The sequence below is a fragment of the Python bivittatus genome, unplaced genomic scaffold (genome assembly GCF_059951505.1).
Source record: "Python bivittatus isolate LINGU-HERP-01145 unplaced genomic scaffold, Pbiv_v1 ctg000700_np1212, whole genome shotgun sequence".
NCBI lineage: Eukaryota > Metazoa > Chordata > Lepidosauria > Squamata > Pythonidae > Python > Python bivittatus.
In genome coordinates this window covers 19,652,791-19,680,199 of record NW_028277098.1, presented here as the reverse complement: position 1 = coordinate 19,680,199, position 27,409 = coordinate 19,652,791, and the positions used below count along the sequence as shown (strand labels likewise).

General features: G+C 39.4%; 1 protein-coding gene across 1 annotated transcript; it reads left to right on the top strand.

Annotated features, from left to right (window-relative positions):
• Positions 1-1,924: 1,924 nt before the first annotated feature.
• LOC103059250 (pancreatic alpha-amylase-like) lies at positions 1,925-17,849 on the top strand. The gene is made up of 10 exons (XM_007424772.4): positions 1,925-2,233; positions 4,107-4,253; positions 6,627-6,824; positions 9,920-10,150; positions 11,255-11,388; positions 11,467-11,589; positions 12,000-12,099; positions 15,045-15,166; positions 15,363-15,488; positions 16,249-17,849. The coding sequence occupies exons 1-10, from the start codon at positions 2,066-2,068 to the stop codon at positions 16,436-16,438; spliced, it is 1,539 nt and encodes a 512-aa protein (XP_007424834.1). The 5' UTR covers positions 1,925-2,065; the 3' UTR covers positions 16,439-17,849.
• The last annotated feature ends 9,560 nt before the right edge of the window (positions 17,850-27,409 follow it).

Sequence of the window (27,409 nt, the reverse complement as noted above, 5' to 3'; positions counted from 1 at the left end):
TATGCAAGGAAGACCTTCAAAAAAGATGCCCCCCCCCCCGAAAAAAGTGCCAGTGCTGAAGGGAGAAGCATAACACTCTTCAGAATTAAAGCTGGAACGCCTCCAAACCTTGGTGGTCCAAATACTCCAAGGCACTAGTCTTGCTGGGATTGAGCTTCAGCTTGTTCCTCCCCATCCAGACCCACATAGCCATCAGTCACTGAGATAAGACCTTGACAGCATCACTTGGCCAGCCCAGGGTTGAGATTTACAACTGAGTATCAGTGTACTGATGATACCTGACTCCAAACTGATGGATGACCTCACCCAGCTGTCTCATGCAGATGCTAAAAGGGAGGGGCAACAGCATCAAGCCCTGAGGCACCCCACAAGTCAGGGGACTCTGACTTAATCTCTTCCCTCTGCCAACACTGATTGGACAAAACCACAGAGAATGGAGAACTACAACACCATGTTTCCCATGCCTAATCACTCTGTGGCCTAGAAGGATACTATGTTCTATGGTGCTGATAGTTGCTGAGAGATTGAGGAAAACCAGGATAGTTGCAGTAGCCCATCCTGGCTGCCTCACATATCATCAGCAAGCATAATCTATGCTACTTGCATGCTGTGTCCTGCTCTGAAACCTGTCTGGAAGGGATCTAGATAGTTTATTCAAAAATAAATGCCATTATAGCTCAATCTACTTGTTACTATTGTTAATGAACTCCAGATGCCTTGTCCGTACAGAAGAGCCCTGTAGGGTCATTCCAATATTGGACCCCAATTCTTGTCGGCTGGGTGTTCTTGAAAAACCCAAAAGCAAGATATGAAGAAGGTAGCTATGCCCCATTTTTTGTCTCCCAACAAGCAATTTTCATGAGCGTAACCTCTGAACAGGGTGCTTAAATTTACTTCTTGTAACTTAGAACCTTTGGACTTTAAAATAGCCTTGATTGACATTTGTGGAAACTATTTTGAAGCTTTGGAGGACTGACAAAAAATCTTAACCTCCTATCAGCTCCTGATAAGAATTTTCCTCACTCCTCCAGGGTATTAAAGCGGCTTCCACTAATCAATGGGTATCAAGGGAAAAGGATGAAAAAAAGAAAAATGATTATCTCCTATAGCTTTTTCTCTTTTCCAGATAATAGCATCTCTTGCCCAAACCAAGTTTTGTATCACAAATTTTAGAAAATCATTTTAAAAAGTGAAATACAAATCCTACATGTAGCAAAACACCTTTATATGTGGAAATCTCCAACCTCACTTTGGCTACAGGACTGATGACAGATGAGCGAGAGGAAGAGCCAAAGGCAGAGCAAATAACAAAGGCCATCTCTGCTGCTTTACTATGGGCCCAGCGCTTCATGCAAGATCTCCCCAGTGCAGAATAACTCAGGTCTACGGAACTCAAAGATCCACAGAATTCAGGAGAGGTGGTTGAGCTCAAGATAAACTATCAGCTCCCTACCTTTGTGTAGAAGGAGGCAGCTGCTTCAGTTTTTTAATGTCATGGAAAAGTAGCAAGATTTTATTCTTACTATATTCTATGTTTATTGGGAGAAGAGGAGAGCTATATGAGTTTTGTTGGCTCAGATGGCATACTTTGGTCTTGGCTGGTATTTATTTTTTGCCATTCAATTTCAAGCAGCCAAATGTATTGGACTATTCCCATGAGCTTCGTGCTAGGTTACGCTTATGTATTATTTCTTGATAATTGGGGGAGAGAGTCTTATAAAGAACAGATCTGTGCTGGAGGCCACTGCGGTTTGTTTGACTTGCAGATCTCCTTGAAGCAGATAGTACATTATCTAAGTTATTTAGCAGAAAACACAGATGTGATCAATCACACTGAATCTTATCCTGGTTTATGCATTCAAAGTTGTTTCCCAGAGAATTTAGTTCCTTATCTTCACCTGTTTCCCTTGTTTAAACCATCAAATGGTGTGACCTTTGATTAAAGGAAATTTGCTAAATGTAGCCAACTGTGTATCATGACTGATATGTACTTTGAGCTGTACCAGAAATATAAATACTGAAAACTACAACTGGGAGCAGAGAAAGATCCATTGCCCATAGCAACATGTGGATTTTAATTCTCCTTGCTGCTCTGGAGCTTTGTTGGGCTCAATATAGCCCAAATACATTGCCTGGAAGGACGTCTATTGTTCACCTCTTTGAATGGCGTTGGAACGACATTGCTCTTGAATGTGAACGTTACTTAGCGCCTAATGGATTTGGTGGAGTTCAGGTAAGCAGACTTTCATGAGAACATCTGGGAAAGATGTCTATGTCTTTGGCACAACTTCTCTAATTCCAAGAAAATAGTAATTGAATTCAGTTGAAATTGAAAATAACCAATGTTAACAATAGTGAAGGGCTGGGGAGATTTTTTTTTTTTTCATGGTATAATAAATATAAGACTAAATTACCTTTCAAGCATGCAAACTCAACTTCCAGGACTTCCCAGTCAGTATGGCAATTGCTGAGAATTCTGGGAGTTGAAGTTCTCACACCTGAAGAACAGCTTAGTTTGGGAAGGACTGGCCTAAATGGATGAACCTTCTATAAAGAGATGTGACAGTGAAAGGGTTGCATTGGCCTATTTCTAATGTAGAGCAAACTCACGTACTGGTACACTGAGTGAATCTGTATGAAGTCTGACACCTACCTGTAAGTGTTCCAATCAAATCTGGCATCAAATTTGCAATTCAATTTATTTTCAAGCATTCGACTGGTTGCTGAAACTTGGTTAAATGAAGGCAAATAAATAATGAGAGGGATACTGGTAGAAGAGTTGTTGCATCAACAGACACCCGGATTGCAGATTTACTCAACACTTATTTTCAATGTGACAACCTGAGCACCTCAACTGCCATTTAATTAACTACTTCATCAATCATAAGGAGCTTCTGGCACAGCAGAAAGAAAACAAAATCATTTTGCTATGTTCTTTAATGACTATATTATGTATAATGGACATTGCAGAAATGAAAACACTGCAGAGGATTAAAGCTGAGGAGCATTTATTGAGGATCATTTTGCTAATGGTAATGCATCATCAGATGCAGATAGTTATGTCTTTCCATCCAATGATGAACATGTTCCCACATTCATCCCAAGAAGTAGGAAAATAATGGGATTTATTATTACCCATCATGTAATACAACAACCTAGACCAGCATTTTTTACATTTTTCAAAACAATGTATCGCAAATAACTTATTTTAACGAGGAATACCTAATTTATCATGCTATCTAATATATAATCACTAGAGTTCTATATATACAGAGAGGGTTCTATACCATAAAGTGAATGTTCCTCCAGTACCTTGTTAAGAATATATATAAAATGAAAGCATGGCAACTTTTCTAGCTTGGCTGTAGCTGGCATACCAATATGCTTAATGTACAATGCATCATGCTTACTTTATTAACCCAGTACAAGTTGCTGTTTGCATTGAAAATAAGGCAGTCAGTCTCACTTCATATCCAAAATTTATTGCGACCCAGTAGAAATCAATGATTTGTCAAATGAACAAGCAAGCCTATTGCTCAGTTATGATAGAATAATATTCTGAGCATCAAATGGATTACATGTTCATGTTGTAGAGTAATAGGGGTGAATTCAGAGTGTAACTCACTCCTGCAGTGAATTCATCTTCTAGCCAGTTCTCCCAGTTTTCTCCTAATAAATGTTTTCTTTTGAAAGGATGGGGAAATTGACTGCATGAGGGACATGCTCATGAAGCCAGAAGAGATTTTACAGGCCTTTGCTTAATTGAAACAGAACTCAGAGGATTTGTAGTCACTCTAAGGTTTTGATTCAAATGTGAATCTGAAGAATTCAAGAAATCCCATGAACTTGAGCAGGAAAAAGTAAGGGAAAGCTGTGGGCTGTCTGCACACTGGGCTTTTCCAAACTGTCTTTTAAAAGGATTCCTTAAGATAACTTGGAAAAAAACCCAAGGGCTTTCAAATCAAGGTAAGGGTTGTACCATAGAAAATCTCCCTATGTTGTCTTTTTCCCATGGAATGGGAAAAATGTAAAAAAGCATTTTCAGCCTGCCACTAAATTACTGAAATGATGCTCTATCTTGTTTGATTATATTATTTAATTCACAGATCTCTCCTCCAAATGAAAACCTTGTCGTTACAACACCATGGAGACCATGGTGGGAAAGATACCAACCCATCAGCTACCAGCTATGTTCACGATCTGGAAATGAGAGTGAATTTAAAGACATGGTGATCAGATGTAACAATGTTGGAGTAAGTGATCTGAGATTCTGTTTAGGACTTTCAGTTCAAATTAACTGTGCTTCCATACCAGTGATATGCATTCTTAAATTATAGCTTGCGTTCTCTCAAACTAGTGATGGGCCCACCTCCCTTTACCCAATTCAGAATAGAACCATTTTAGTTGGATTAATATAGAAAATGGTCTTTAACATCCTAAACTCATCCAATTTAAGATTAGCCCCTTACAAATCATCACATTCCAGAAAATATCAATTCTAGAGTCTCCCTAATGCTGAGAGGCTACCTGATATCCCCTTTTCTTTGAATTGCCAAAATGAGGACAAAAGTTATTGGGTGGATTTCAGGTATTATTGCTATATGATATAGTCGTCTATGATTCCATAAGCACACAAAGAAGCATCCAAGCCTGCAAAAAGGATAGTTCATGTGATTGCCTGTGCCTAGAAAGGTCAGGAATCATGAAAATTACATTTGTCACAGTTACATTTGTCAAACACCAGACACTACAGCCCGTGTTGACTTATCAATGCTGGGAATCAGGAGAACTGTGTTTTGCATCATTCCTAGTCAGCCAGGACCTTGATCTACAAGCTGGGTCTAAATAATAAAGGTGTAGTAATAGGAGCTATTTTGGGAACACAAACCAGCCACCATCCTTCCCTGAGTTTGGAACGGAGGAAGGATCGATAAGGCACATTCAAAAAGCACAGCATGGGAAAGCAAAGCTCATCTTGACTATGAAATCATCTACTGTTTTTGTAAATTGTTTCATTGCTGCTGTTTTATGTCTGCCCTACAGAGAAAGGTGAAATGTAAATTAGGACTGGAGCAGATTCTGGAGGGATGGACTGATGATAGCCCTCACAAACACAACGGGTTTTATCTGATACTCTTTGGCTGTGATACTGCCAGTGCACAAAGCTCAGAACTGTACTTTGGCAAATCAGTCTGGGGAAGTATTTCATCACTGGGAATGGGGCACCTGCCAGGAATGTGATTTCCATGCCTTTAACTGAGCCCGGTGCACAGATGGTATCATTAACAGGGCAGTTGGGTAGCTTTCAAAGGTAGTAATGGAAGCTCAAGGGAGAAAGTGTTTCTAAGGTATGTTGAATATGAGCAGTTAAAAACATTGCAGCATCTTGAATTGTGCCGGTAAGAGAGTGGGAATATGCAATTATAATACCTTGCAATTGCATAGCAACACACTCCAAGTATTCACACATATAGTCTTTACTCAATGATCTTTACGATCAATTAGCTATTAATATCCCCCTGTTGTGGAAGGCAGACTGCCTTGAGAAAATGATTATCCAGTTAAGGCCAAATTGTGGATGTATGGATGGATTCATGTTTGATTTGGAGGCTTCCTGATCTATAGCTTATCAGTATTCTTACCTATTCTTCTGAAGCTACACTTCTAATTCCATTGGGACAGAAAGTAACATTGGTCTTTCACAAGCCACAGAATATCTGCCTTGTCCATGATTAAAGAAAAAGATGAATGTCATGTGCATATGACATTGCCACAGAACAGGTTATGATGTCACAGGGTGATGTCATCATGACACCATTGTGGAACAGGCATGGATTATTTATTTCTTTATTTCTTTATTTCTTTATTATTAAACTTGTATGCCGCTCATCTCTCAACAGGTGACTCTGGCCAGCTCACAATAACAAAAAAGGAAAAAAACACCAATCCCTCCAACAATGGCTAAAAACCATAAATAATTAAAATAGAAACATGCATTAAAAATGTCCTAAACCCCCCCCTATAAATTTTAGCCCTAAACCTTCAAGATGCTGGGGGGGGCCAAACCCATCACCCCACCAGCCATCTCCACAGATGCAAGCCCCCATCTGGCCCCCAGGCCTTCTGGCAGAGCCAGGATTTAACCCCTTTTCTGAAGGCCATGAGGGAGGGGGCACACCGGACCTCGGGAGGCAGGATGTTCCATAGGGTGGGAGCCACAGCAGAAAAGGCCCTCTGCCTAGACCCCACCAATCGAAATTCCTTGACCGGTGGGGTCTGCAACCTGCCCCTTCTGCTGGACCTAGTGGGGCAGGCTGAAATAACTGGGTGAGGCGGTTCCTCAGTTAACCTGCTCCTGTGCCATGAAGGGCTTTAAAGGTGGTGAGCAACACCTTGAATTGGACCCAGAAACAAACTGGCAACCAATGCAGCTCACGCAACAGTGGTGTTATATGTGCCCTCCTAGGGGCATTCAGAACTGTCCGCGCCGCCGCATTCTGCACCAGCTTATATAATTTGCACGATGATGTCATGAAGCACTTCTCCCCCCTCCCCAATGCACACGGAGCAGGGCCTCCATTCAAATTGCTTTACAAATATAACCTGATCGACTATTCCCTGCTCAGGTATACATTTATGTGGATGCTGTTGTCAACCATATGTGTGGGGCTGCTGCTGGATCTGGCCACTATTCTACATGTGGAAGTTACTTTGATTCAGGGAAGCGAGATTTTCCTGCTGTACCCTATTCCGGGTGGGACTTCAATGATGGGAAATGCAAAACTACAAGTGGAGAGATAGAAAATTATAATGACCTTTACCAGGTACATTTCTGAATTCATTATATATATGCATTCTGTTCTTTATTCTCTAATGGTGACACATTTGATATCCGTCATGCCAGGCGACTCTGCATATGAACAGCATCATGTTTAAGCCAGGTTTATGGCACCTGCAGATAGAACGTACAGTAGATACCCAATAACAATATGCTGATCTTTCATGAGTCTATTAGCCAATATTCACACGATTAGCCACTAGTATGAATATGATGCTGAGCATATGGAACTGAATACAAGTAAAATGCATGTACGCGTGTATATGTGTGTGGTTGTCCTAGAATCATGTGTAATCTGTGAGCAGAAGAATAAAACCTTAGAAACACCAACTAGGATTTCTTAGGGAGAATCATACATGCATACATTTTTACTCTCTCTCTCTCTCTCTCCCCGCCCCCCCCCCATACACCCTTATCAAGGTTATTTTCTGACTTGGCTTAATTCTGTGAGCTGTAGAGAGATACAAGCTTTTCTGGGTCCCAGTGCACAGGTCTAAGACCTGTGGCTGATGGGCCAGGTGCTCAGTGGGCCCTGGGCTTGGGTGTGTCCCTTCCAGGGGGCCTGCGGGAATGTAATTGATCATTTTGCTCCCGTGTTTGCTTAGCCATAACTTCTTCTGTCATCCAAACTGACAACTTATGGCTAACCTGAATGACAGTTTGAGCCATGAAACTGGCAAGGCTTAAAACAGTAAATACTGGCCCCAGTTTCTGATTTAGAGGCATTAACCTGTGGTTAATACATAGGTAAAGGTTTCTTAGGTTTCCTGGCTGTGGTAAAAATGATGAAAGGAGGTACACTTAAGCTGACATTCAGCTAGATTCAGCCTTGCCATGCTAAAGTAGGGGGTGGGCAACCTGTGGATTGCATGTGGTCCCAGTGCCACATTAGGAACCTTGCCAGAGTGAAAGGGGCAGACATTTGTACCTCTGTTGGTAGCATTTAGGGGAATTTTAAAGTGCAAAATGTATGCGGTAAGCCTTGCAAAGTTTTAATCCCCCCCTCCCATTTTACTACTTAAAAACTCTCTATTCCCACCAACTCCAGGCTATTTTTTTACCCACGTTAAGGGGATTTAAGGAGCAAAATGAGTTAGGTCTTGGCCAACCTTCCCATTAAACCTCCCAATATTGCCCCCCCCCAACTGACCAAAACATCTGTTTTTTGCCCAGCCCATTCTGTGAGTGTGCTATAGAAACGAACATCTCTCTCCTCCTCCCTCCCTCCCCTCCCTCATCTTTTTTCAACTTCAAGTGTTACATGGAACATTATGTGTGTGTGTGTGTATTATGCGTGTATGTGATTATTCATCTCTGTGTGTGTGTGTGTGTAGTTTATTATTACACACACACAGGTGCATAATCACACAGACACGTAATCTGTACTTCTACACTATGGCTTGGTGTGATCTATAAATATGGCTACTCAGTCCAAACTTTGGTTAATTTACTTCAATACTTTCTGCTTCAGCAGTTCTGAAGCTGTATGTTGCCATGTTCCATAAAATAAAATCATTAAAACATTAAGACTCCTGTGAGTGCATGGTAAATCTACCCATAGAGATGGCTACCCACTGAGTCTCCACACGATCCTTTTTTTAATCATGCGCCATTAATGAGAGGGCACTGTGCTATATCCCTGCATTATATTTTATGCTGGGACACAGAGGAATTACCTGCCCACAGTGAATGAATTTTCAAAGTCAGTTTTATTTATTGATTGCAATAAGCAAGTTTTTATATTGCCCAACAATCTCTCTGGACAGTTCCCAAAATAAACGTTAAAAAAGCGAAATACATGAATGCAATCAAAGATAATACTGCCATTAATACTGACCACAAAAAAACTGTGGTCAGACCAACCACAGATCAGTAACAGGGTAATGACCGGCAACAAATTTTTAACCTGGAAACATGAAAAAAGTTTGGGAGAATAGAAACAGTCCTCACCAAAAAAAAAAAAAAAATCCACCATGCAAGGTGAACCAATTTTGGGAGAACAGTCAAGACCTCAGCTGCAACGGCTCCTCTGAGAATAAGCACTATTTTAATATGCTATGATTTTTTTTAAAAAAAAGTATAAATAATGCCTTCTATTTTAAGAAAACAGTGTGTGCCTTAGCTATCAGAACTTTTGGTAATTTCACTCTGCTCCAATTTCATGGGCTTGGCAGGGAGCTTTCATATGCCTTCTCCATGAGACATCTTAAAATTAAAGGGATGAAGGGTGAGTGAAGCAGGGCTAGCACAATCAACTTCTGTCCAGCCTGACCAAGGTTTTGGGGATGGGACTGATCTGAAGACCTGCAGGCCTGATGGACTGTCCCTAAGGGCCAGATTAGACCTCTGTGCTAGTGATTTGCTAGCTGGGAAATCCTCATGTGCAGGATGCCCATTTGAATAGCATTCTGGAACACCATGAAAACTCCATTGACTTGTATGATTGCCTGAATCATTGTCATCGCTCTCCTGGAACATTGCTGGATGGGAAGTCAGAACAAGGAAGTCTGCCTTCATGAGTTATATTACCCAGTTTAATATTCTTTTATTTTAGAAGTCCTGGAGAGCTAGCAATCTGTATACTGAAGGCTATAAATCCTCGTCACTTCTGGCAGTCCTTGAAACAAGATGAGGGAGATTCCATGTAGACTTGAGAATTCATACTTCAGTCACTCTTAACCCTGAGCTCACTCCTCTAGATCCCTTTGACAGTTTTGCACAAGCAGTCATCCATGAGAATTTGCTCCTTATACAGTAAATGTTTATATATTCCTAACACCACTCACCCTCAAATTGTAGAAATCTGGTCAAAAGTGGAAATCTGCATTAATAATCTTTGGTTGCATTCCCAAGCTCATGTTGCTATAGCTGGGGATTTTAACACCAGATTAGGTTTAAATGACAATCTGCTATATTCCAGATTGTATTATCTACAACCCATCCTAAAGGTTGACCCCCTCCCCCTCCCCGCCCCCACCTTTTCTTTGCTAATCAGAGAATCCAAGGACAACCTTGGAGACTTTAGGGTCTGTTTATGTTGGAAAAGAGCAGTTGATTTCTTTAAATAAACTTTCTGAACAGGTTCGGGACTGTCGCCTTGTTAGTCTTCTTGATCTTGCACTAGAGAAGGACTACGTGCGTTCCAAAGTTGCAGAGTATATGAACCATCTAATTGACATTGGTGTGGCAGGATTTCGAATAGATGCTGCCAAGCACATGTGGCCTGGAGATATGAAAGCATTTCTAGACAAACTAAAAAATCTCAGCACAGAGTGGTTTGCTGAAGGGACAAGGCCATTCATCTTCCAAGAGGTAAACTGCCTATGTATCCATTTCATACCAAGGATCAATACTGAATGAATACAAAGATTGGGAAAATGGCAAGACTGAACATTTTCCTAGGGCTCCAGTTCCAGGTAAAAGCCAAGGTTAGAAGCAATACAACAAAATGAGAAAATAATCTTATTTGTTAGTAGAAGTAGTAGTAGTAATAATAATAAGTCACCTAATTAAAACAATTTAAAAATAATAGATTAAAAGATCATAATTCCAAAGCTGGTGTGGAATATATGTAGACTTTAATTTATGCCCCAAACCCACCATTGCATGCTGACAATTTAGCGTTTGGAAGGACCATTTTTAGAAAGAGAAGAGTTTCTTGGCTTTTTGTAGATAATAGCCTTGTAACATCATTTCTTTATGTATTCAACATTATTTAGACTGGCCTGCATATTGCTGTTAAGATATTCTGGCAAATATACCCATGAATTCATTAATAAACTTGATGGCTTCTAATTGTTTGTGTGAACTGACTCCACTGAAAAGCAAGTAATATGAAGTGATTCTATGCTATTCATTTCTTGAAGGTGAACATCAAGTTATACCTTGATGTGTGAACCAGGCCACATTAAAGCATGTACATATGCAATTAGCCTGTAGGCAAAGCTGGAGACCAATTATTGCGTCTGCATTCCTATAGTTCACTAAGTGATGGTTTACATAGCTGGGTTTACTGAGTTGGTTGGATTCATATTAAAACTTAAGTCTTGGTTTAGAAACTCATTGACAGCATTTGCACAGCATGCTAAGCCACAGACAAGCAAACTATATAAAATATATATTTATTTATACATATTTATACATACATACATACATACATATATATATATATATATAATTTATATATAATAAATACAAAATATATTTTAAAAATATAAAAAATATAAAAAATAAAGCTTAGTGGGAAGGAAGATCCTATTCAGCATAGACTGCATACTGGATTTTTTTCATTGCTTTATTTTATCAGGAGATAACTCGAACTGTGTTAAGCTGTTAGACATATTTATGCAAAATATATGTTGTCTTTTCCATCTAAAAGTTGTATGCCACAATAACTTTTCTTTTGATTTCCATCAGGTGATTGATCTAGGTGGGGAGAGCATTAAATCCAATGAGTACTTCGGAAATGGCCGAGTAACTGAATTCAAATACGGTGCAAAACTAGGGACAGTCATTCGCAAGTGGAATGGAGAAAAGATGGCTTATTTGAAGTAATTTTGCTTTATAGCTTTTCTGTTTTTTAAGATTCCTGAACACAGTTCATCTGACTCTTGCTCTCGTCTGTTTAGGAACTGGGGTGAAGGCTGGAGTTTTATGCCTTCTGATAAAGCTGTGGTCTTTGTAGACAATCATGATAATCAGAGAGGTCACGGGGCTGGTGGAGCTTCCATTTTGACCTTCTGGGATGCCAGGTGAGAAGCACTTTTGAAGGTTCACCTGCTGATTGCTTCTTTAGGCTAAGTGGGGCAACTGCCTCAGGTAGGAGGATTTGGGATAGTAGCAACGGTTTCTCAATTGTTCTTCCTGAGTCCTTCAGTTCTTCCTCTCTTTTGGAAGGCAGAGCTGTGAGTGCCACGCAGCCTGTTCTGCATCCCTTAAACTAGCCAGTTACTCTCAACTCCACTAAAAGACCTGCGTTGAAAAAAGATTTAACTATCAATCCAGATTGCTTCTGTGTGTGTGGAATGGAGGTAGCTATCTTTTCTCTTGATCTCAGGCACCAAAATGTCTAGCATCAGGTCCAGAAGGCCTGACTAAGTCCTCTTCTTGCTAGAGAAATATAAATCTTAGTTTCTGGTTCTCTCTTTTATTCCATATTTAGGCTCTATAAAATGGGAGTTGGCTTCATGCTTGCACATCCGTATGGCTTTACAAGAGTCATGTCAAGTTTCCACTGGCCTAGATATTTTGAAAATGGAAAGGTCAGTGTCTATTTTGTAAACTTAACAAACAGCTTGGGGAAATGAGTGGCATCTATTTATTATGTAAATAGTGTAAAGGAGTTGAACTTCACCTCTCCACAAGAAAGATGGAATCTGGGGTGCCCTGATGGGTGTCTTTTATTAGGAGAATGATGTGGCTACATTGATTCCTCTTCACCCTCAACAGTATTTCATAATATTGTCCATGTTAGCAGGGCAGGAGTGTGAGGTCCTCGCCTAACAAAGACATGGACCTCGCCTAACGAACACTTCACTTAACAATAAAATTCCAGTCCAAATTAGGATTGTTAAGCGAGGACTACCTGTACATCTCTTTCTCACCATGCAGTGAGGGGAACTCTGCTGTCACTTTTCAGCCACATTGTCAGAGAGGTTCTGTGTACTACAAAGAAGGAGTTTGGAGACTTCAGGGCTCCTGGGGCTACAGGTTGCACCCCACTGCTGAAATGCATTGCATGGGGGTTGAACTGAAGTTTGTCCCTGAAGTTGCTATTGCCATATACCAAAACAATTCTGAGGGAGCTTCACGTCCAGTCACATCCCCTTTAAAGCTTTAAATGACTTGAAACTTAATATAACTGAAATAATGCTTCTCTATATACCAGGCTGCCATTGCCTGAAAATATTTCTCTATAGAAATGCAACCAGCACCATCATTAATATCTTTTCATTGTTGGGATAAAGCTATTCATAGTTGTTTGGGGGGCCATTTCACCAGTTTGTTGGTCCTTTGATATTTTATGGCTTTTTACATCGTTTAATTAGTGTGTTCTGTTTTGTGGTATTATTTTCTAGACCAGACAGATATTTTGGGGATGAAAGGCAGTTTTAATTAGTAGTAGTAGTAGTAGTAGTAGTAGTAGTAGTAGTAAAAATAATTCTCTGTAATAATAAAATATGTGTCTATATATTATATAATATATTATAGAAATAGAAATATTAGAAATATATTATAGAAATAGTAATAGTCCTTGGGAAGGTCTCAATAGGTGGATAAAAATGCCAAATCCAGTCTAAACATCTGGCTGACTGTACAACCAATCATAATATGATTCAAGTTTCAGTAAATGGGGGGGAGGAAAAAGTATTTGAAATAATAATAATAATAATAATAATTATTATTATTATTATTATTTAATAATAATATGGCAAACAAGAGCAAAGATAGTACCAATAGTAATAGGTTCCTTGGGTGCAATCCCAAAAAGGTCTAGAGCACCACTTGAAGACCATCGGCATTGACAAAATCACCATCAGTCAATTGCAAAAGTCACCTTTACTTGGAACAGCTTACATTCTGCAACGATACCTTTAAGACCATCAAACAACATCTGCCTATCTCAGGTCCTTGGGAAGGACTCAGTAGGTAGATAAAAATGCCAGATCTAGTCTAAAGATCTGGCTGACTGTACAACCAACCATAATAATAATAATATGATTACAAGTTTCAGTAAATGGAGTGGGGGAGGAAAAAGTATTTGACACAGGGACAAGAGTCCCAGGGAGGTTCATATAATTGTGAAATAACTGTTATTAATGAATTAAATTCCAAATAAAACCATTCTATTCAAACAGTATTTTACTATAGTTATTTCATAACTACTAGACATATGTGCCTCTTAAGGCTAATTAGGAGGTACAGTTGGGAGAGTAGTGAGGTCCTGTCATTTCTTAATTGTGCCCTTGACCACTGAGTAATAAAGATTAGGCCTGAGGCTTTAAGTAAATAAGTTTAGGCCTGAGGTCTTGAATTAAATCAGTAATATAAGAGAAAACTCTGCCCCTGGGGCTCATAGTCATCTCTGGCTCAACTGTTCTGATGTATCTTTGTTTTAGACATTAGCCAAACAATATGTCTTATCTGCATTTTCACTAGTAAGACACCCAAAGAGATAAAGTGGACTAATTCAGTTTTTAAGGGGATATGCCGTTGTTATGTGTTCATCCATTCTTTTTTTATCTGCTTAAAACAAAAACTCTAGTACATGAGAGAGTACAACAAGAAGGGACATTTTATCATGCTTGGTGGACGTGTAAAGAAGCTAAAAAATTTTGGATTCAAATACATACACTGATTCAGAGGATTTTAAAGATGAATATACGATTGAGACCAGAAGTCTTCCTCTTGGGACTGCTGGACAAACAGTTGGAAAAAAGTCAGGGAACTTCTTTTTTTTGTACATGATAACTGCAGCGAGATTATTTTACACACAAAGATGCAAAGATTTGGCAATACCTACAATAGATGGTGAAGATGATAGAACTTGCTGAGATGGCCAAATTGACTTCTTTGATTAGAGAAAAGACAATATCTACGTTTATTGCTGACTGAAAACCCTTTATGGACTTTTTGCATAAAACAAAAAAAGCCCAACCTTATGATTTATGGTTTTAATGATTAGATAGGATAGATTATACAAAGAAGAGAGTCATGATGTAACTTTAGAGAAAGAGGTACATTTATAATTGCACTTATACCTGCTGTAAAGAAGATCAGAAGCCACTTCTTTGTATCTTTTTTTCTTTCTTTTCTATTTTTCTTTTTCTTTCTTGCACTTTTTGCTTTCTCTTTGATTTTTTCTTTTTCTTTTTTCTTCCTTACTTTATTAGTTTGTATTAGTTTTTACATTTGTTTTTAAAACTTTTCATAAAATTATATATAAAAAAAGAGAGAGGGGGTTCTAGCTCAGATTGCTCCTTGTTTGTGCTAGCTGCGCAGATACATTTAGCATGGCACCTCCTCTGGCAAATCAAATATATGATGATAGGCCAGGATTTATTCTGGTCACTTTCCAGCAATATAATAAATGATCCTCAACCAGCCTAGTCTAGTTTATATATTTTAATGTTTGTTTTAATTTATTCACATTTTTTCACCATTTTTAAATATGTTTAAGTTTCCCTAATTCATATTTAACAACCAGGATATTAATGACTGGGTTGGACCTCCCAGTTATGAAGATGGATCAACTAAACCTGTATCAATTAATCCAGACACAACCTGTGGCAATGGCTGGATCTGTGAACATCGGTGGCGTCAAATAAGGTTAGAAAATTTCACAACTCCTACTCCAGCACAAAGATACGCATGCTTCCCAACCTGTCATTCTCCAGGTCAACTGGTCTTCAATTCCCATAATTTCCAGCCAGAATTATGAGCCTCTACATGCAACACATCAAGCTGGGAAAAAGCTAATGTAGATCAAGATTCTAAACAATTATTTTCCCTTCTCTTCTCCAAGAAATATGGTTATTTTCCGCAATGTTGTGAATGGGCAGCCATTTACCAATTGGTGGGACAATAACAGCAATCAAGTGGCATTTGGTCGTGGCAACCAAGGATTTATTGTCTTCAATAATGATGACTGGTAAGTAAAAGAGATTTTTCATATAGGAAGACAGAAATTGTGTTGGAACCTGGGACCACATAGCAGCGTTTCTGAACCAAACGCCTTTCAGTTCTGTGACTACAGATTCCATAAATTCCATTTAGGCTTGCCATTGATTCTTCTGGCTAGAGGATATGGGAGCTGTAGTCCAAGATAACTGGAATGTACTGGGTTTGGAAAGGCTACTATATGTCTCATAAATCAGGTTAGTCAGACTCAGACACTCTCAGGAAGTTGTTTATTTCACTTTGTTTATTTAGTAAAATGACCATTAATTAATTAAATTGGTACGCTACCTGATTCCGAACAACTCTGGGCAGCTTTTAGCTGATCTTTGGGACTGCACTTTTACAAAGTACTGTTGAAAGAAGAGTGTGGTCACACACAACTCACCATAGCGACAGTAGTGTACAAACTACTTTGCAAAGCAGTTGGGGCCCATGAGCCAATTCTTATTATTTCAGTTCAAAACATTCTTAAGCAAAATGTACATGAAAAAAATGAAGTACACATCTATAGGAAGGGATAGAGACACAGTCAAGAAAGCCCAACATAGTGTGCTTTGGGATTTTAAATACTAAAAACCAGCACTTTGATTTAGGACTGGAAAATTGAACACCAATATTGGGCATTGCATTACAAAATATAGTCTCAAAGCAACAAATTAATCTAAGGGGTAAAACAGTATGATATAAAATCACTACATTTGCCTCACTTGAAAACTTTTCTTTATTAATAGGAATCTGACTGCGACTTTGCAGACTGGCCTTCCTGAAGGAATTTACTGTGATATTATATCTGGGCAGAAGGAGGGTAATATCTGTACTGGAATTAAAATCCATGTCCATGGAGATGGCACTGCTTATTTTAACATTAGCAATGATGCTGAGGATCCATTTGTTGCCATTCATGTCAGTGCTAAATTATAATCTCAGTAAGAGAAATGTATTTCAGCAATTTTGCTTTGCGAAATAATTTTGGACAGATGCAGAATAATTTGGACACCTTCAAAAGAATGTTTGTCTTCAGGTAGATTTTCCATTTGCTTTACTGAAAAATTGTCTTTGCCCTTTGTTTTGTTTGTGGGCTTTTGTTACATTTTGCCTGTCATCTCTTACCTCAAATAGCTTCAGGTGGCCAGTCTTGTGACAGAGCATAAAATGTATAAAATAGTCACAATGTTCACTGTCCCATCACATATTGATTTTCATCCCACCAGTAGCTAGCTCTGACCTCTGCAAATTTGGTCTCTCTCTCCCCATATCTTATGCTATATATAAGACTCATCACATAGAATAACCACTATATAGAAGGGGTTTCAGACAATCATCTTCTGGTAACAACCGTGCATGGATTTACCCTAGGTCTAGATTCATTTTTTCCCCAGTTCAATCAACCTACTCTGTTACTTTGCCCTCACAACAAAAGCAGTTGCATAGCAGGAAAAAGAGTGGATCTGTGGAGGCTGCCTCCAAAAAGTGAGTTACTGTTAGCCCTTTGAGGTAGTCCAGAGAAGAAGCACAACCAGGAGTACTAGCTCTATCTTTATTGTAAGGTTTCATTAAAGGAATCTTGAAAGATTGAAAGTATTTCTCCCCTCCTTTTCTTCTACTCTTCAGAAAACCAGGGAGAGTCCCTTCTGAAACATTTCCCACACCCTCCCTCCTTCTGTGGGCTGAGATGTCTTTTGTACAATGGTTGTCCAGTCTGCAGCTTTCCCGCTTGTCTCCTAAGATCATTCCCCCATACCATTACAGTTTCCCACCATCATTGCATAGGGAATGTAGCTTGAGCTGTAGGTAAAGGTTCCCCACATATGCATTGAATCAGTCCTTCCTAGATTTAACTCATGGAGACCCCAGGAGGTAACTAGACCTGGAAGAATGACAATCCTAGCAGTTCAACCTAGCAATGCATTTCTCAGAAACAAAAATAGGAACAAAGTGGGACAGCAAAATAGAAGAGGTTGAACCTGCCTTAAGCAACCAAGCTGATAAGTATGCAGTTGGAGCAATGCCAGGTGTAACAGAGGATGTGAAAATTATTTTCCATTGGGAAACATATGTATTTCTGTAATTATATTACTTAGAGTAAAATACTGTTATATACACTGTTAACAGCTGTACACACACACACACACACGTCACACACATGTCCTTACCATTGCCAAAGACATAAAACATATGTTTAAAAATGCTTGTAATATTAGGAGGTATTACAGAACAACTCTAACTTAATAGCTGTGTTTTGTTTTGTCTTGTTTTGAATTAGTAATATCCAGGATCAGATCTATTTTTTTCTTGGGTTGCAAACCTTGACAATAAATCAGTCACCAAATGAGACCTTTTTGTCTTTTTTTTAAAATCCATGTGTTTATTGTTAAAATATTGAAATACAAAGAAAGTAGAAAAAAGCAAAAAGTTTGCTACATCTGAATTAAATGAACTATAGTGAAAAAAAAGAAAAAGTAAATTACTTTTTAGTGATATATCCTGCCTTTCCCATCCGTTTGTATCCCCAACCACCAGCCACTGTTTAGATATTTGAACTTTGCATCAGTCATTAGTAATTGTTGTTAGTTTCTATTTGAGTTCTTAAAAAAAACATATTCCAGATGTCTAAATCTGCCTTGCTCTGTGATATATTTTATATAAGGGAGCCACTCTTGCTTGAACTTAGCTAAACTTCTATTGTGGATATATTCAGTCAATGTTGTTCTTGCGGCATATTATCCAATTTTAGTCTCCCAGTCTGATACCATAGGCAAGGTATCTCTTTTCCAATGTTGTGCTAGGCTTATTCTTGCTTCAATCTTAGTAAAATTGTAATATTTTTTAATAAATGGTTTCTGGAATTATGCCTAATAGAAATGTCTGTGGTTTCAATTCAAATTTTATTTTTAGATTTTTAATTTTTTTTAATGTATTTCTTTCCAATACCTTTGCATTTTTTGCACAACCACCACACGTGGTAAAATGTTCCTTCTTTGTTATAATATTTCCAACATTTGTCTATCTTAGCAATTGCAAACATACTTATGTATCATCTGTAGAACACTTTGTATCAATTAAATTGTGCCTTGGAGTAAATTTTATTGATTTTTTCCATAGCCCTTCCGATTGGTCCATTGCAATTATTTTTCTCAAATTTTACATCCATTTTATCATACAGTTTTTAATTTGTTCTGACCCTGTGTCATATTTCAGCAACAATTTATAAATACATCTAGTCAATGATCTTGGTTTTGTATAAGCATTTCAAATTCTGTCATCTTTCTCAAAATCCTTCCTTCTTTTTTGAGATTGCTTTTTATTTTTCTGGTTATCTGTAAATGCATTAACCATGGTAAATTAACTGTATGTCCTGATTACTCTGAAATTTGAAATAACCTCTTTGATTCCCGTACATTTGAACAAACAGGGAGATGGAATGTATTTCAAAGACTTGAAAAGTTATCAAAAACTGGGCAGAGATTTGCTATCTGAGCAGCAGAATATAGGATAATGGACCTAGGTGTGAAGAGAGTAGATTTCAGCTGAACCTTGGGTGAAACCTCTTGTAGTGTGGTACTACAAATCCCAGGAGACTTTGCAAAAAGGACTTTAGATGAGGAGTGGGGAGAGTGAGTGTGTGTGTGAGAGAGAGAGAGAGGGAGACAAAATTGGGAACTGAGAGAGTGCCATGTCTATGACTATTATGTAATAAAAATTCCAACTTACTTTGGAGCCTGCATTAAAAACCCTCTAAAAAAGAATACAACACTTCTTAAGCTCAGCTATGGAATTAATGTCTTAGTTCAACAATAGGCAAAGTGGTGCCATGCAAAGCTTTGGACCACAAATCCCACAATGTCTTTCTCTTCACCATGCTTCCTGGGAAGGATGGAAGTTGAAATACAAAGTATCTGGAGCGCTGCGGGTTGCTTATCCCTAACACAGCATTTAGCTGGAGGTCATCAAGCCAAGGCGACATAGCCATCTGTGAGAGATGCTTCAGCTCCAGATCTCTGGCCTGTGAAACACCTCCAGATCTATGATTGTGTAATTCTGTCAGCATACTAGACAAAACACTTGCTGAAACTTTTGAGCTTTTCTTGGTGGACCCTAGTCCTCCTTGGGACAGTAAAATGAGTTCCTGGTATAACAATCTCTTCTCCTGGTTTTCTTCATTTTCTTGAGTGTTTTGTAGCTGGTGATGTGTTTTGCAATATAGAGAATAGTAAGGTAGCTTACATCACAGCTCAGGGACAAAATACCAGCATCCTGGGGACAAGGGTGGGCAGCCTGTTCTGGTGACAGCCAATGAAGAAAGGTTCTCTGCAGACTTACTAGAATGTGACCTTTTGCCTTCCATGCTAAAAATAATTCACAAAGGATAAAAAAAACAAGCTAAAAAAGGCTTGGCTCATTGTCCCTCTTCCCCCCAATAAAGGTGTGAAAGGCACACTGATGTTTGTCAGGCTTAAAATAAAGGGGGGCTAATGTAATGGGACCTCATAGGCATTTGCACTCTTTCAAAGTGGAACGTAAAAGAGGACCTTCAAAGATCTTTGATTAGGAAATGGACAGATGGGGAAACCATGCAGCCTGTTTGTTCTTTCTGTCCTTGAATAGAAATTCTGGGAAAAAGAGGAAATGTGTGTGTGTGTGACTCAGCTTGTTTTGGAATGAGATATATGGTACTGCAAGTATGCACAAGTACAAAGTACATAGAGTAAAAATTGGTGACGCAGTATCTTTTTCTTTTTGGAAAATGCCTTCACTGCGTGACTATTATTTAAAGCCGCCACACATTTTTAAGGTTACTGTTAAAAAAAAAAGGGCATTGGGTTTGTTTGTTTTTTCCCTTCCCCAAAGGTTTCTTTATAACGGGTTGGATTTTGCCATACAGTTCTATAACCATCCTTTGAAAAAAGAATCTTTATAACAAGAACATTTCATGGAACCAAACAGGATGCATAAAATACATTTTCTCTTATTGTACCATGCTGGCAATACAGATTCTTTTCCACAAATGTTTATAATACCTTTTGTGCATAGTTTTGTGGGCATTCACCATGTTAGTCTATGCTCCAGAATAGGAGAGTTTTTACAGCATCTCTTTGCTATTCTGACTATAATATTGCAGAACACTTCTCTGATTATCTCCATATAGGTACATAATCCATGTTTGGAAACATTTGAAACTCTAGAATTTTGCCACACTTTGCTTAGCAGAGACTGAAATCATGTAATTCTGAACTGCACATTTTGAAGAACTCATCAGTAACTTTATTTTGAGGTTGGTTTTAATTGAGTGATCTTTTGTTTATAGAGGTTTCCAGGGAGAATAAAAATGTGTACTGTACGTGATTTTGTGCATAGCAAGTATCTTTAAACATGGGCACACGTATGTACATTTATGTTTACACAGACAGATCTTTAACCCAGATCTCTTTTTCCCACTCTTTTTTTAACTCTTACTATGATTGAATTCTGAAAACTTGAGCACCTCTTCTTATGTAGCCAAAATAATAACTTCCAACTCAGGAAGGTTTGCAAAAGGACAGACACTTCTTTGGGGGAGAAACATGTTAATGCAGGTAAATGTGATCAGTGGCCTTAGAATGTTGACTGACTTGTGAAAAAAAAAAGTGAGAGCCGGAAGGGAAATAGAATGGAAGGGTTAAAAAGTTGGTAAAGAAATAGATATTTTATGCTGCATCGCTTTGTTGCAGATCCAACGGCTCAAGTGCCTTCCTTATCAGAAGCACACTAGGGAATTACAAAGGATAGGCCTTTTTCAGGTATAGCCACTGGCTTTGGGATGTAGGAGATCAGTTTAGATGATGCAAAGCTTAATTTTACCTATCCAGAACAGCCTGTCACTGTGACAATCCTTAGGTGACAATATATTCAGGTCTGGGTTCCCCATCTAACAAGAGAGAATTGCTAATTAAACAGATACACTGCAGGGAATGTGTGGAATTTCCTTTTCAAGAGATTCAGATCCTGCAAAGGTAAAAAGAAAGCTAGCTTGACCTGTCCATCCAGGTAACAGGTGGAAACAACTGAAGACTGGGGCAATCCAGCCACATGGAGCCCATCAGGAGAGTGGGTTCCACTTCTCAGGAGGGTTTTTCTCAAGGAGAAGGCAGCTTTCATTTTGTCTTTTTTTGTTTTGTTTTTCTGGGAGGGGGCTACGTTTTTCTCCTTCAAGACTGGATGAAAACAAGGTGAAGGTGAAATTGCTAGGCAGCAGTGGCAGGGCTGGACCTAGTGAATTTGGACAGCAAGCTAAGCTCAATTGTGGTATAGACTGTTTTATCTCATCCGTTGAGATCTGGGCCGTGTGAATTTGTTCTGGCATGTGAGTGCACGAGGGATGCTGGGGCTGAGATGAACCTAGCTGGAAGTGATTTGTTTATGCCTTCCCCCTCTTTTTCAACTTTCCTTCAGGTCTCTGATCTTATGATATACAAAAAGATTTAAATTCTTAATGAAGCAGTGGTGCTCATTCTGGAAAGAACTTTCACCTTGAGCACACACTAAAGGGACTGCATGATATCACTGCAGTTGATTTCGTCAACTGTGAAGTGAAATGCAGCATATTGAAGAAAGGATCCTAAGTACATTCTGATCATGTCCCATACATTTTGCTTTACTACATGTTACCAATGTAATAAAGAGGTGGGAGACCCAGTGGGCTTCTTATTTTCTGCTTTTTATCTCCTACTGGTAAACGATCTCTTTGTTTCCATCTGGTGCTGAATTTTCCTTTCTTCCTCAGGAGACCATCACCAGAAAAGTGAATAACAAGAAGGAGCTTGTTAATCTGAATTTGTACATTCTCTTTAGGCTTGAGCTTCTAAACGAAGAAGCAGCAGGAGGAAAAACCGCATAGCATTTTCAGTTGCAGTGAGAGGAGAGATGGAAACCAGAAATAATCAGTTTGCATCCTTGTGTATCATTATTGGGATTTAAGTTAGCTGTGATAAACTTGTGTCCTATTCATTTTAAGCTGTCTACTCTATGTCTAGATCTAACTTCACTTTTTTCTAGTGTCCTCTTTCAAGTTTTATAAAATCAGGTGAACATGGAATATATTTGTAATTCAGGCTTTTTGTCTTTTTCTATGTTGCATTGTACTGAGGGTTTTTTTTTTCTTTTATTGAGTGGCGTGTTCTTTATTTTCATTTTTTTCTACATCTGTTTGAACAGATAGATCTTGTGCAACATAAGTAATTAAATAAACTTATTTTTAATCTTCCCAAACATTAAGTATAGTGAGGAATAAGATGAAATTTTCTGTTTTTCTCCACTACAACAAACTTGTGGGATATATATTTTCTCCACTACAACAAACTTGTCAGCCAGTGAGTTTCCATGGGTGAAGGTGGATCTGAATCTGGATGTGCTAATTTAACCTCTTAATCATTTCATCACACTGCCCCTTCCTCTGGAATGTTATAAATAGGAAAAAAAATCAGAGTTCAGGTAAGAAATAAAGCCTTGGGTAGGGGGGTACCAATGTCAAAGACATACGCAGAGCAATCAGCAACCTGGAGCTATCAGAATGGTATTCAAGCTTGGTTTGTTCTGTATTGTGCAACATATGGAGGCATTTGGGAGAAGTGGACTGAAACAGAAGGAAGATCAATGGAATGATAATTAATTTAGAGAGTAGGTGTGTAAGAATGCCTTGTTTTATGTTACCCACATGGTATGCACATTCATTATTGGTAATCATACCTACCAGTGGGTTTCCAGAACAAGTTTAAGATTCTGGAATGAACCAGAACACTAACACGTTTAGATTCAGAATACTAGTAATCATTACTTTATTTAGAAACTGTCTTTCCTCCCAGAGCTCTATGAAGCATATATGAAATCTCCTCTCTGCCTCAGTTTTATCTTTACTGTTAGAGGTCCAAATCCAGTGGTACTGACTCTCCAGCACCTCATGACCTACTGAACACAATTAAGAAGTGGGGTTTACTCTTGGAGTTGGACTCAGCCTGGGCAGGTCCTATTAAGATAAATGAGGCACAGTCTTGCATGGTTAGCTGGGATGAGTTTGAACCTGTAACTCCTGAGGAAGTGGATGAGATCCTTGGGACTTTCAATCTGATCATCTGTTTATTAGATCCATGTCATTCCTGGCTAATGAAGGCTGCCCAGGAGATCTGGGTGGTTCTGCCTGCCTCAAAGGAAGTAGTGGTGCACACTGTTCTCAAGAAATCATTGCTGAACCTAACAGCACTGGACAACTTTTATCCAGTCTCCATCCTTCTGATTTTAGAGAAGGTTGTTGAGAAGGTGGCCAGGTTCCAGTTCTAGAAGGCCCTAGAGAAAATGGATTATCTAGACCCTTTTCAGCTGGGTTTCAGAACAGAGCATAGAACTGAGACAACATTGATCAAATTTGTTGATTACATCTGTTGGAGCCACGACAGGGTTGGCATCCTGGTTCTACTTGATTTCTCAGTGGCTTTCAGTACCATCAATCATGGTATTCTTCTGGACTATATATATGGGAACTGGGAGTGGGAGTCACCATGTTGTGGTAGTTTTTCCTTCTTCTATGGTTGGCATTCATGCTGGCAAGAAGGGAGTGATCAACCCTAGCAAGACTGAGTAGCTGAGTATTTGGGCCATCCAGTCCTGGAGAATTTTTGTCCTTAGTCCTGAATGGGATTGCATTTCCCTGTCTGAGACTAGTATTCAGTAATGGGGGTTCTTTAGATGTGCAGCTCCTGCTTGAAGAACAGGTGTCAGCTGTGGCCAGGAGAGCCTTCAAAACGATTATCTTATGTACTAGTTATGGCTTTTCATGGACCAGGAGGCACTTCAAACAATCACTTGTGCCTTGGTCACCTTGTGTATGGATTATTACAATCCACCGTACACAGGTTTTCCCTTAAATTGGTCCAGAATGCAGCAGCATGGACAGTAATGGATATGCCATGGCATACCTCTGTTTCGTCAGCTGCACTGGTTGCTAGTTAGCTCCCAGGAACACTTCAAGGTGCTAGTTACAACCTCTAAAGCCCTTCATGATACAGGACCTAGCTATCTGGGGGAACCTGGAAGGTATCTGTAATTACAGGCTTTTTGTCTTTTTCTATATTGCATTGTGGGTTTTTTTTTCTCTTTTTTTCCCTGTATCTGTTTAAAATGAATTACCTTGTATAACATAACTAATTAAATAAAATTTAATATATTTTTTAAAAAATTCAGTCATTGCAGTCATTCAATTAATTTCATGGTTGAATAGAAATCTGATTTTCTTTTTTCCAGTCTTAGTTCAACCTGCTTCCTGCTATGTCACACTGGTGCGAATTGCTTACATATATCTGACTATAACTCCCAGAATCCCCAAGTAGCATACCATTGCTCAGAATTCTGGGAGTTGAACTCCAGACATATGGATGATGCCAAGGTTGGGAAAGGATGCACTGGGGAGGATTGCATGGTATCTGCTCCCCGTGACACCTTTCAATGACCTGCCATGCATATGAAGGATATATGAGGGCAACCTCAAAGATCCGACTCACGTAAGCTCTGTGGTCTGTTGTAAGGAATGACCAGTACATGAGACAGAACCTTTCTCTTATCTCTTTCTTTGCTTGAGCAGGGAGACCTTGCGATACAGAAATAAATGTCCATAGCTGTGGACTTAAGCAGTGGTGCAGCTAAGTTATTTTATACCCTAAATTTAATGGTCTTCGAGATGAGGGCTTTAGGCATTCTGATACATTATTTGGTTATGGAAAAGAGGAATCTGTATTTCAGAATAAACATAATAAAATCTGCATTTGATCGTAAAAACTGTGCTACTCATTACCTACCCAGAAAATTTTGAATAATAAGAAGAAAGCATACCCAGATCAACTGCTGTTGGGCTGCTGGCCCCTACTCTGACCACAGGTCATTCTCTGGATTGATATTTGGGGCCCTCAGTGTTGTAAGGGCTTTACTGTCTATTCCTAGCTGCATCACTGAATTTAAGAGGGGGCTGACTCAAGAGGGAACACCTGTGGTTACAGCCAAACTCTGTGGCAAAGTCCCACGTAGATACAGAGGCAGGGAGCTGACTTGTGAGTAACAGCAAACAAAGATGTAGAAAACGTGCTTCACTTTTTTCTTCCCAGATCCTTAAGCATTCAGGGTCAGAGGCTGAAAACAAAAACAGACTCTTTGGAGTGTCAGCAGTCCAAACCAAGAACTCAAAAGTAAACTCTCGAAATATAGGTATCAAACCAAGGGAGAACATGGGGCAGGCAGCAGCGATGTGAGGCTTGTTATCCCTCTTCAACCAGCAGACTCAATGGCATCTCAGCCTCAGCTTACAGGCAATTCCATACTAGAGAAGTTGAAGGCGAAATGCAGCCCCACTTAAGGGATATAGCTACTTCTTAAGAGTTAAATATAAAGGCTAAATATTGTTATGGTCTTTATATACAGCTTTAAGATTCTGTTTTGGACAGGCCTCTCAATTTCATGGTCGGCTTAAAGAATTTCATGTAATGAAGTGCCTGTCTGTGGTTTGCCCAGTGCTATTGTGAAGAAACTGTTAATGCATGTGTGTCTGGAGCACAAGTCCTATAGAATTTCACCAGAAGGAAAACTCGATAGAGACTGGAACCAGATTTTCTCCCTATCCTCCTAAAAATTCAGGAAAGATGTAGGCCCAGAAAGAAACATAGTTGTGTTTATTTCTGTGCAATAGTTTGGAATGCTTTGTTTTATTTGGCATTAAAATATATATAAGACCTTGTCATTAAAGACAACATCATCTGTATATTATGGTGGAATTGGAATGAAGTCTTACATCCACTTAATAACAATTTACTGACTAATAAAGTCTATTAGACATAATTTATTATCATGATAAGGTTTCTTCCCCCACTTTGGTAAATTTACCAGTGTTTAATTGTGCTATAAATAAAACCGTGTGCTTTTCTTCGTAAATTACTAATGCAATAAGGTGCTTTAATTGAGCCAAGGTAGAAAATAGAAATGTTTGGGGCTGATTGAAAGGGGATCTAGTTCTAGACTTTCACTTTAACCACAAAAATCAGGACTACAATTAAATGAAACAGCACCTACTGCAAATATTGTTCCCTTCTCAGTACCTGATTATTGTTGTACAGGTAGTTCTCATCTTAGGACCATTCATTCAGCGATCATTTGAAGTTACAATGGTGTTGAATGAAGAGACTTATGACCAATCCCTGAAGTTACAGCCGTTGCGGCGCCCCCGTGGCCACGTGATTAATTGGGTGCTTGGCAGCCTGCCTGCACTTAAGACCGCAGGGGTGCTTCACTTCCCCCACCCACCTCTCTCCCCCACATCTATGCCCTTTTGGCCTCCTGCACTCTGCGCCCCTGCCTCTCTAGCTGTGTTCTTGCTCCTGCTGCTGACCAAGCATGCCCAACCTGGCCTTTCCCGAGGCAGCTGCTGGCCGCACGAGGTTTTCTTCCCAAGGTCGTGCATGATGGTTTCCTCACAAGACCTGGGGAAGATGGCCTCACGTGGGCAGCAGCTGCCTCACAAAGGGCCAGGATGGGCATGCCTCAGCAGCTGCAGGAGGAAGATGGTGAAGGTCAGCTGGGGCTGCAGATTGCGGGGTGGCAGGGGCCTCGGAGGGCAGGGTGGAGAGGGTGACTGTGGCTGGGATTGGGCTGGGCCGGCTGCAAAAAGCAAAAAGCCCCAGAGCCATGGTGCGCCAGGAAGCCCTGGCCCAGCAGCAGGGCACAAAGGGGTTTCCTGGCATGCACATGTCTCTAGGACTGCAAAAAGCTTGCAACCCCAGAGCCACAGCGCACCAAGAAGCCCCTGAACTGCAGTGTATTCTTTCCCTGGCCTTCCGAAGCTCACACTATACCGCAGCATCCCCTCCCTCAACTTGTGCATGG

What these genes read in the sequence shown, in the direction of transcription:
- LOC103059250 (XM_007424772.4), top strand. Translation starts at nt 2,066, where the DNA reads ATGTGGATTTTAATTCTCCTTGCTGCTCTGGAGCTTTGTTGGGCTCAA. An exon ending in TTGACCTTCTGGGATGCCAG is followed by an intron (nt 11,590 to 11,999) that starts GTGAGAAGCACT and finishes TTCCATATTTAG; the next exon opens with GCTCTATAAAATGGGAGTTG. An exon ending in CATCGGTGGCGTCAAATAAG is followed by an intron (nt 15,167 to 15,362) that starts GTTAGAAAATTT and finishes CTCTTCTCCAAG; the next exon opens with AAATATGGTTATTTTCCGCA.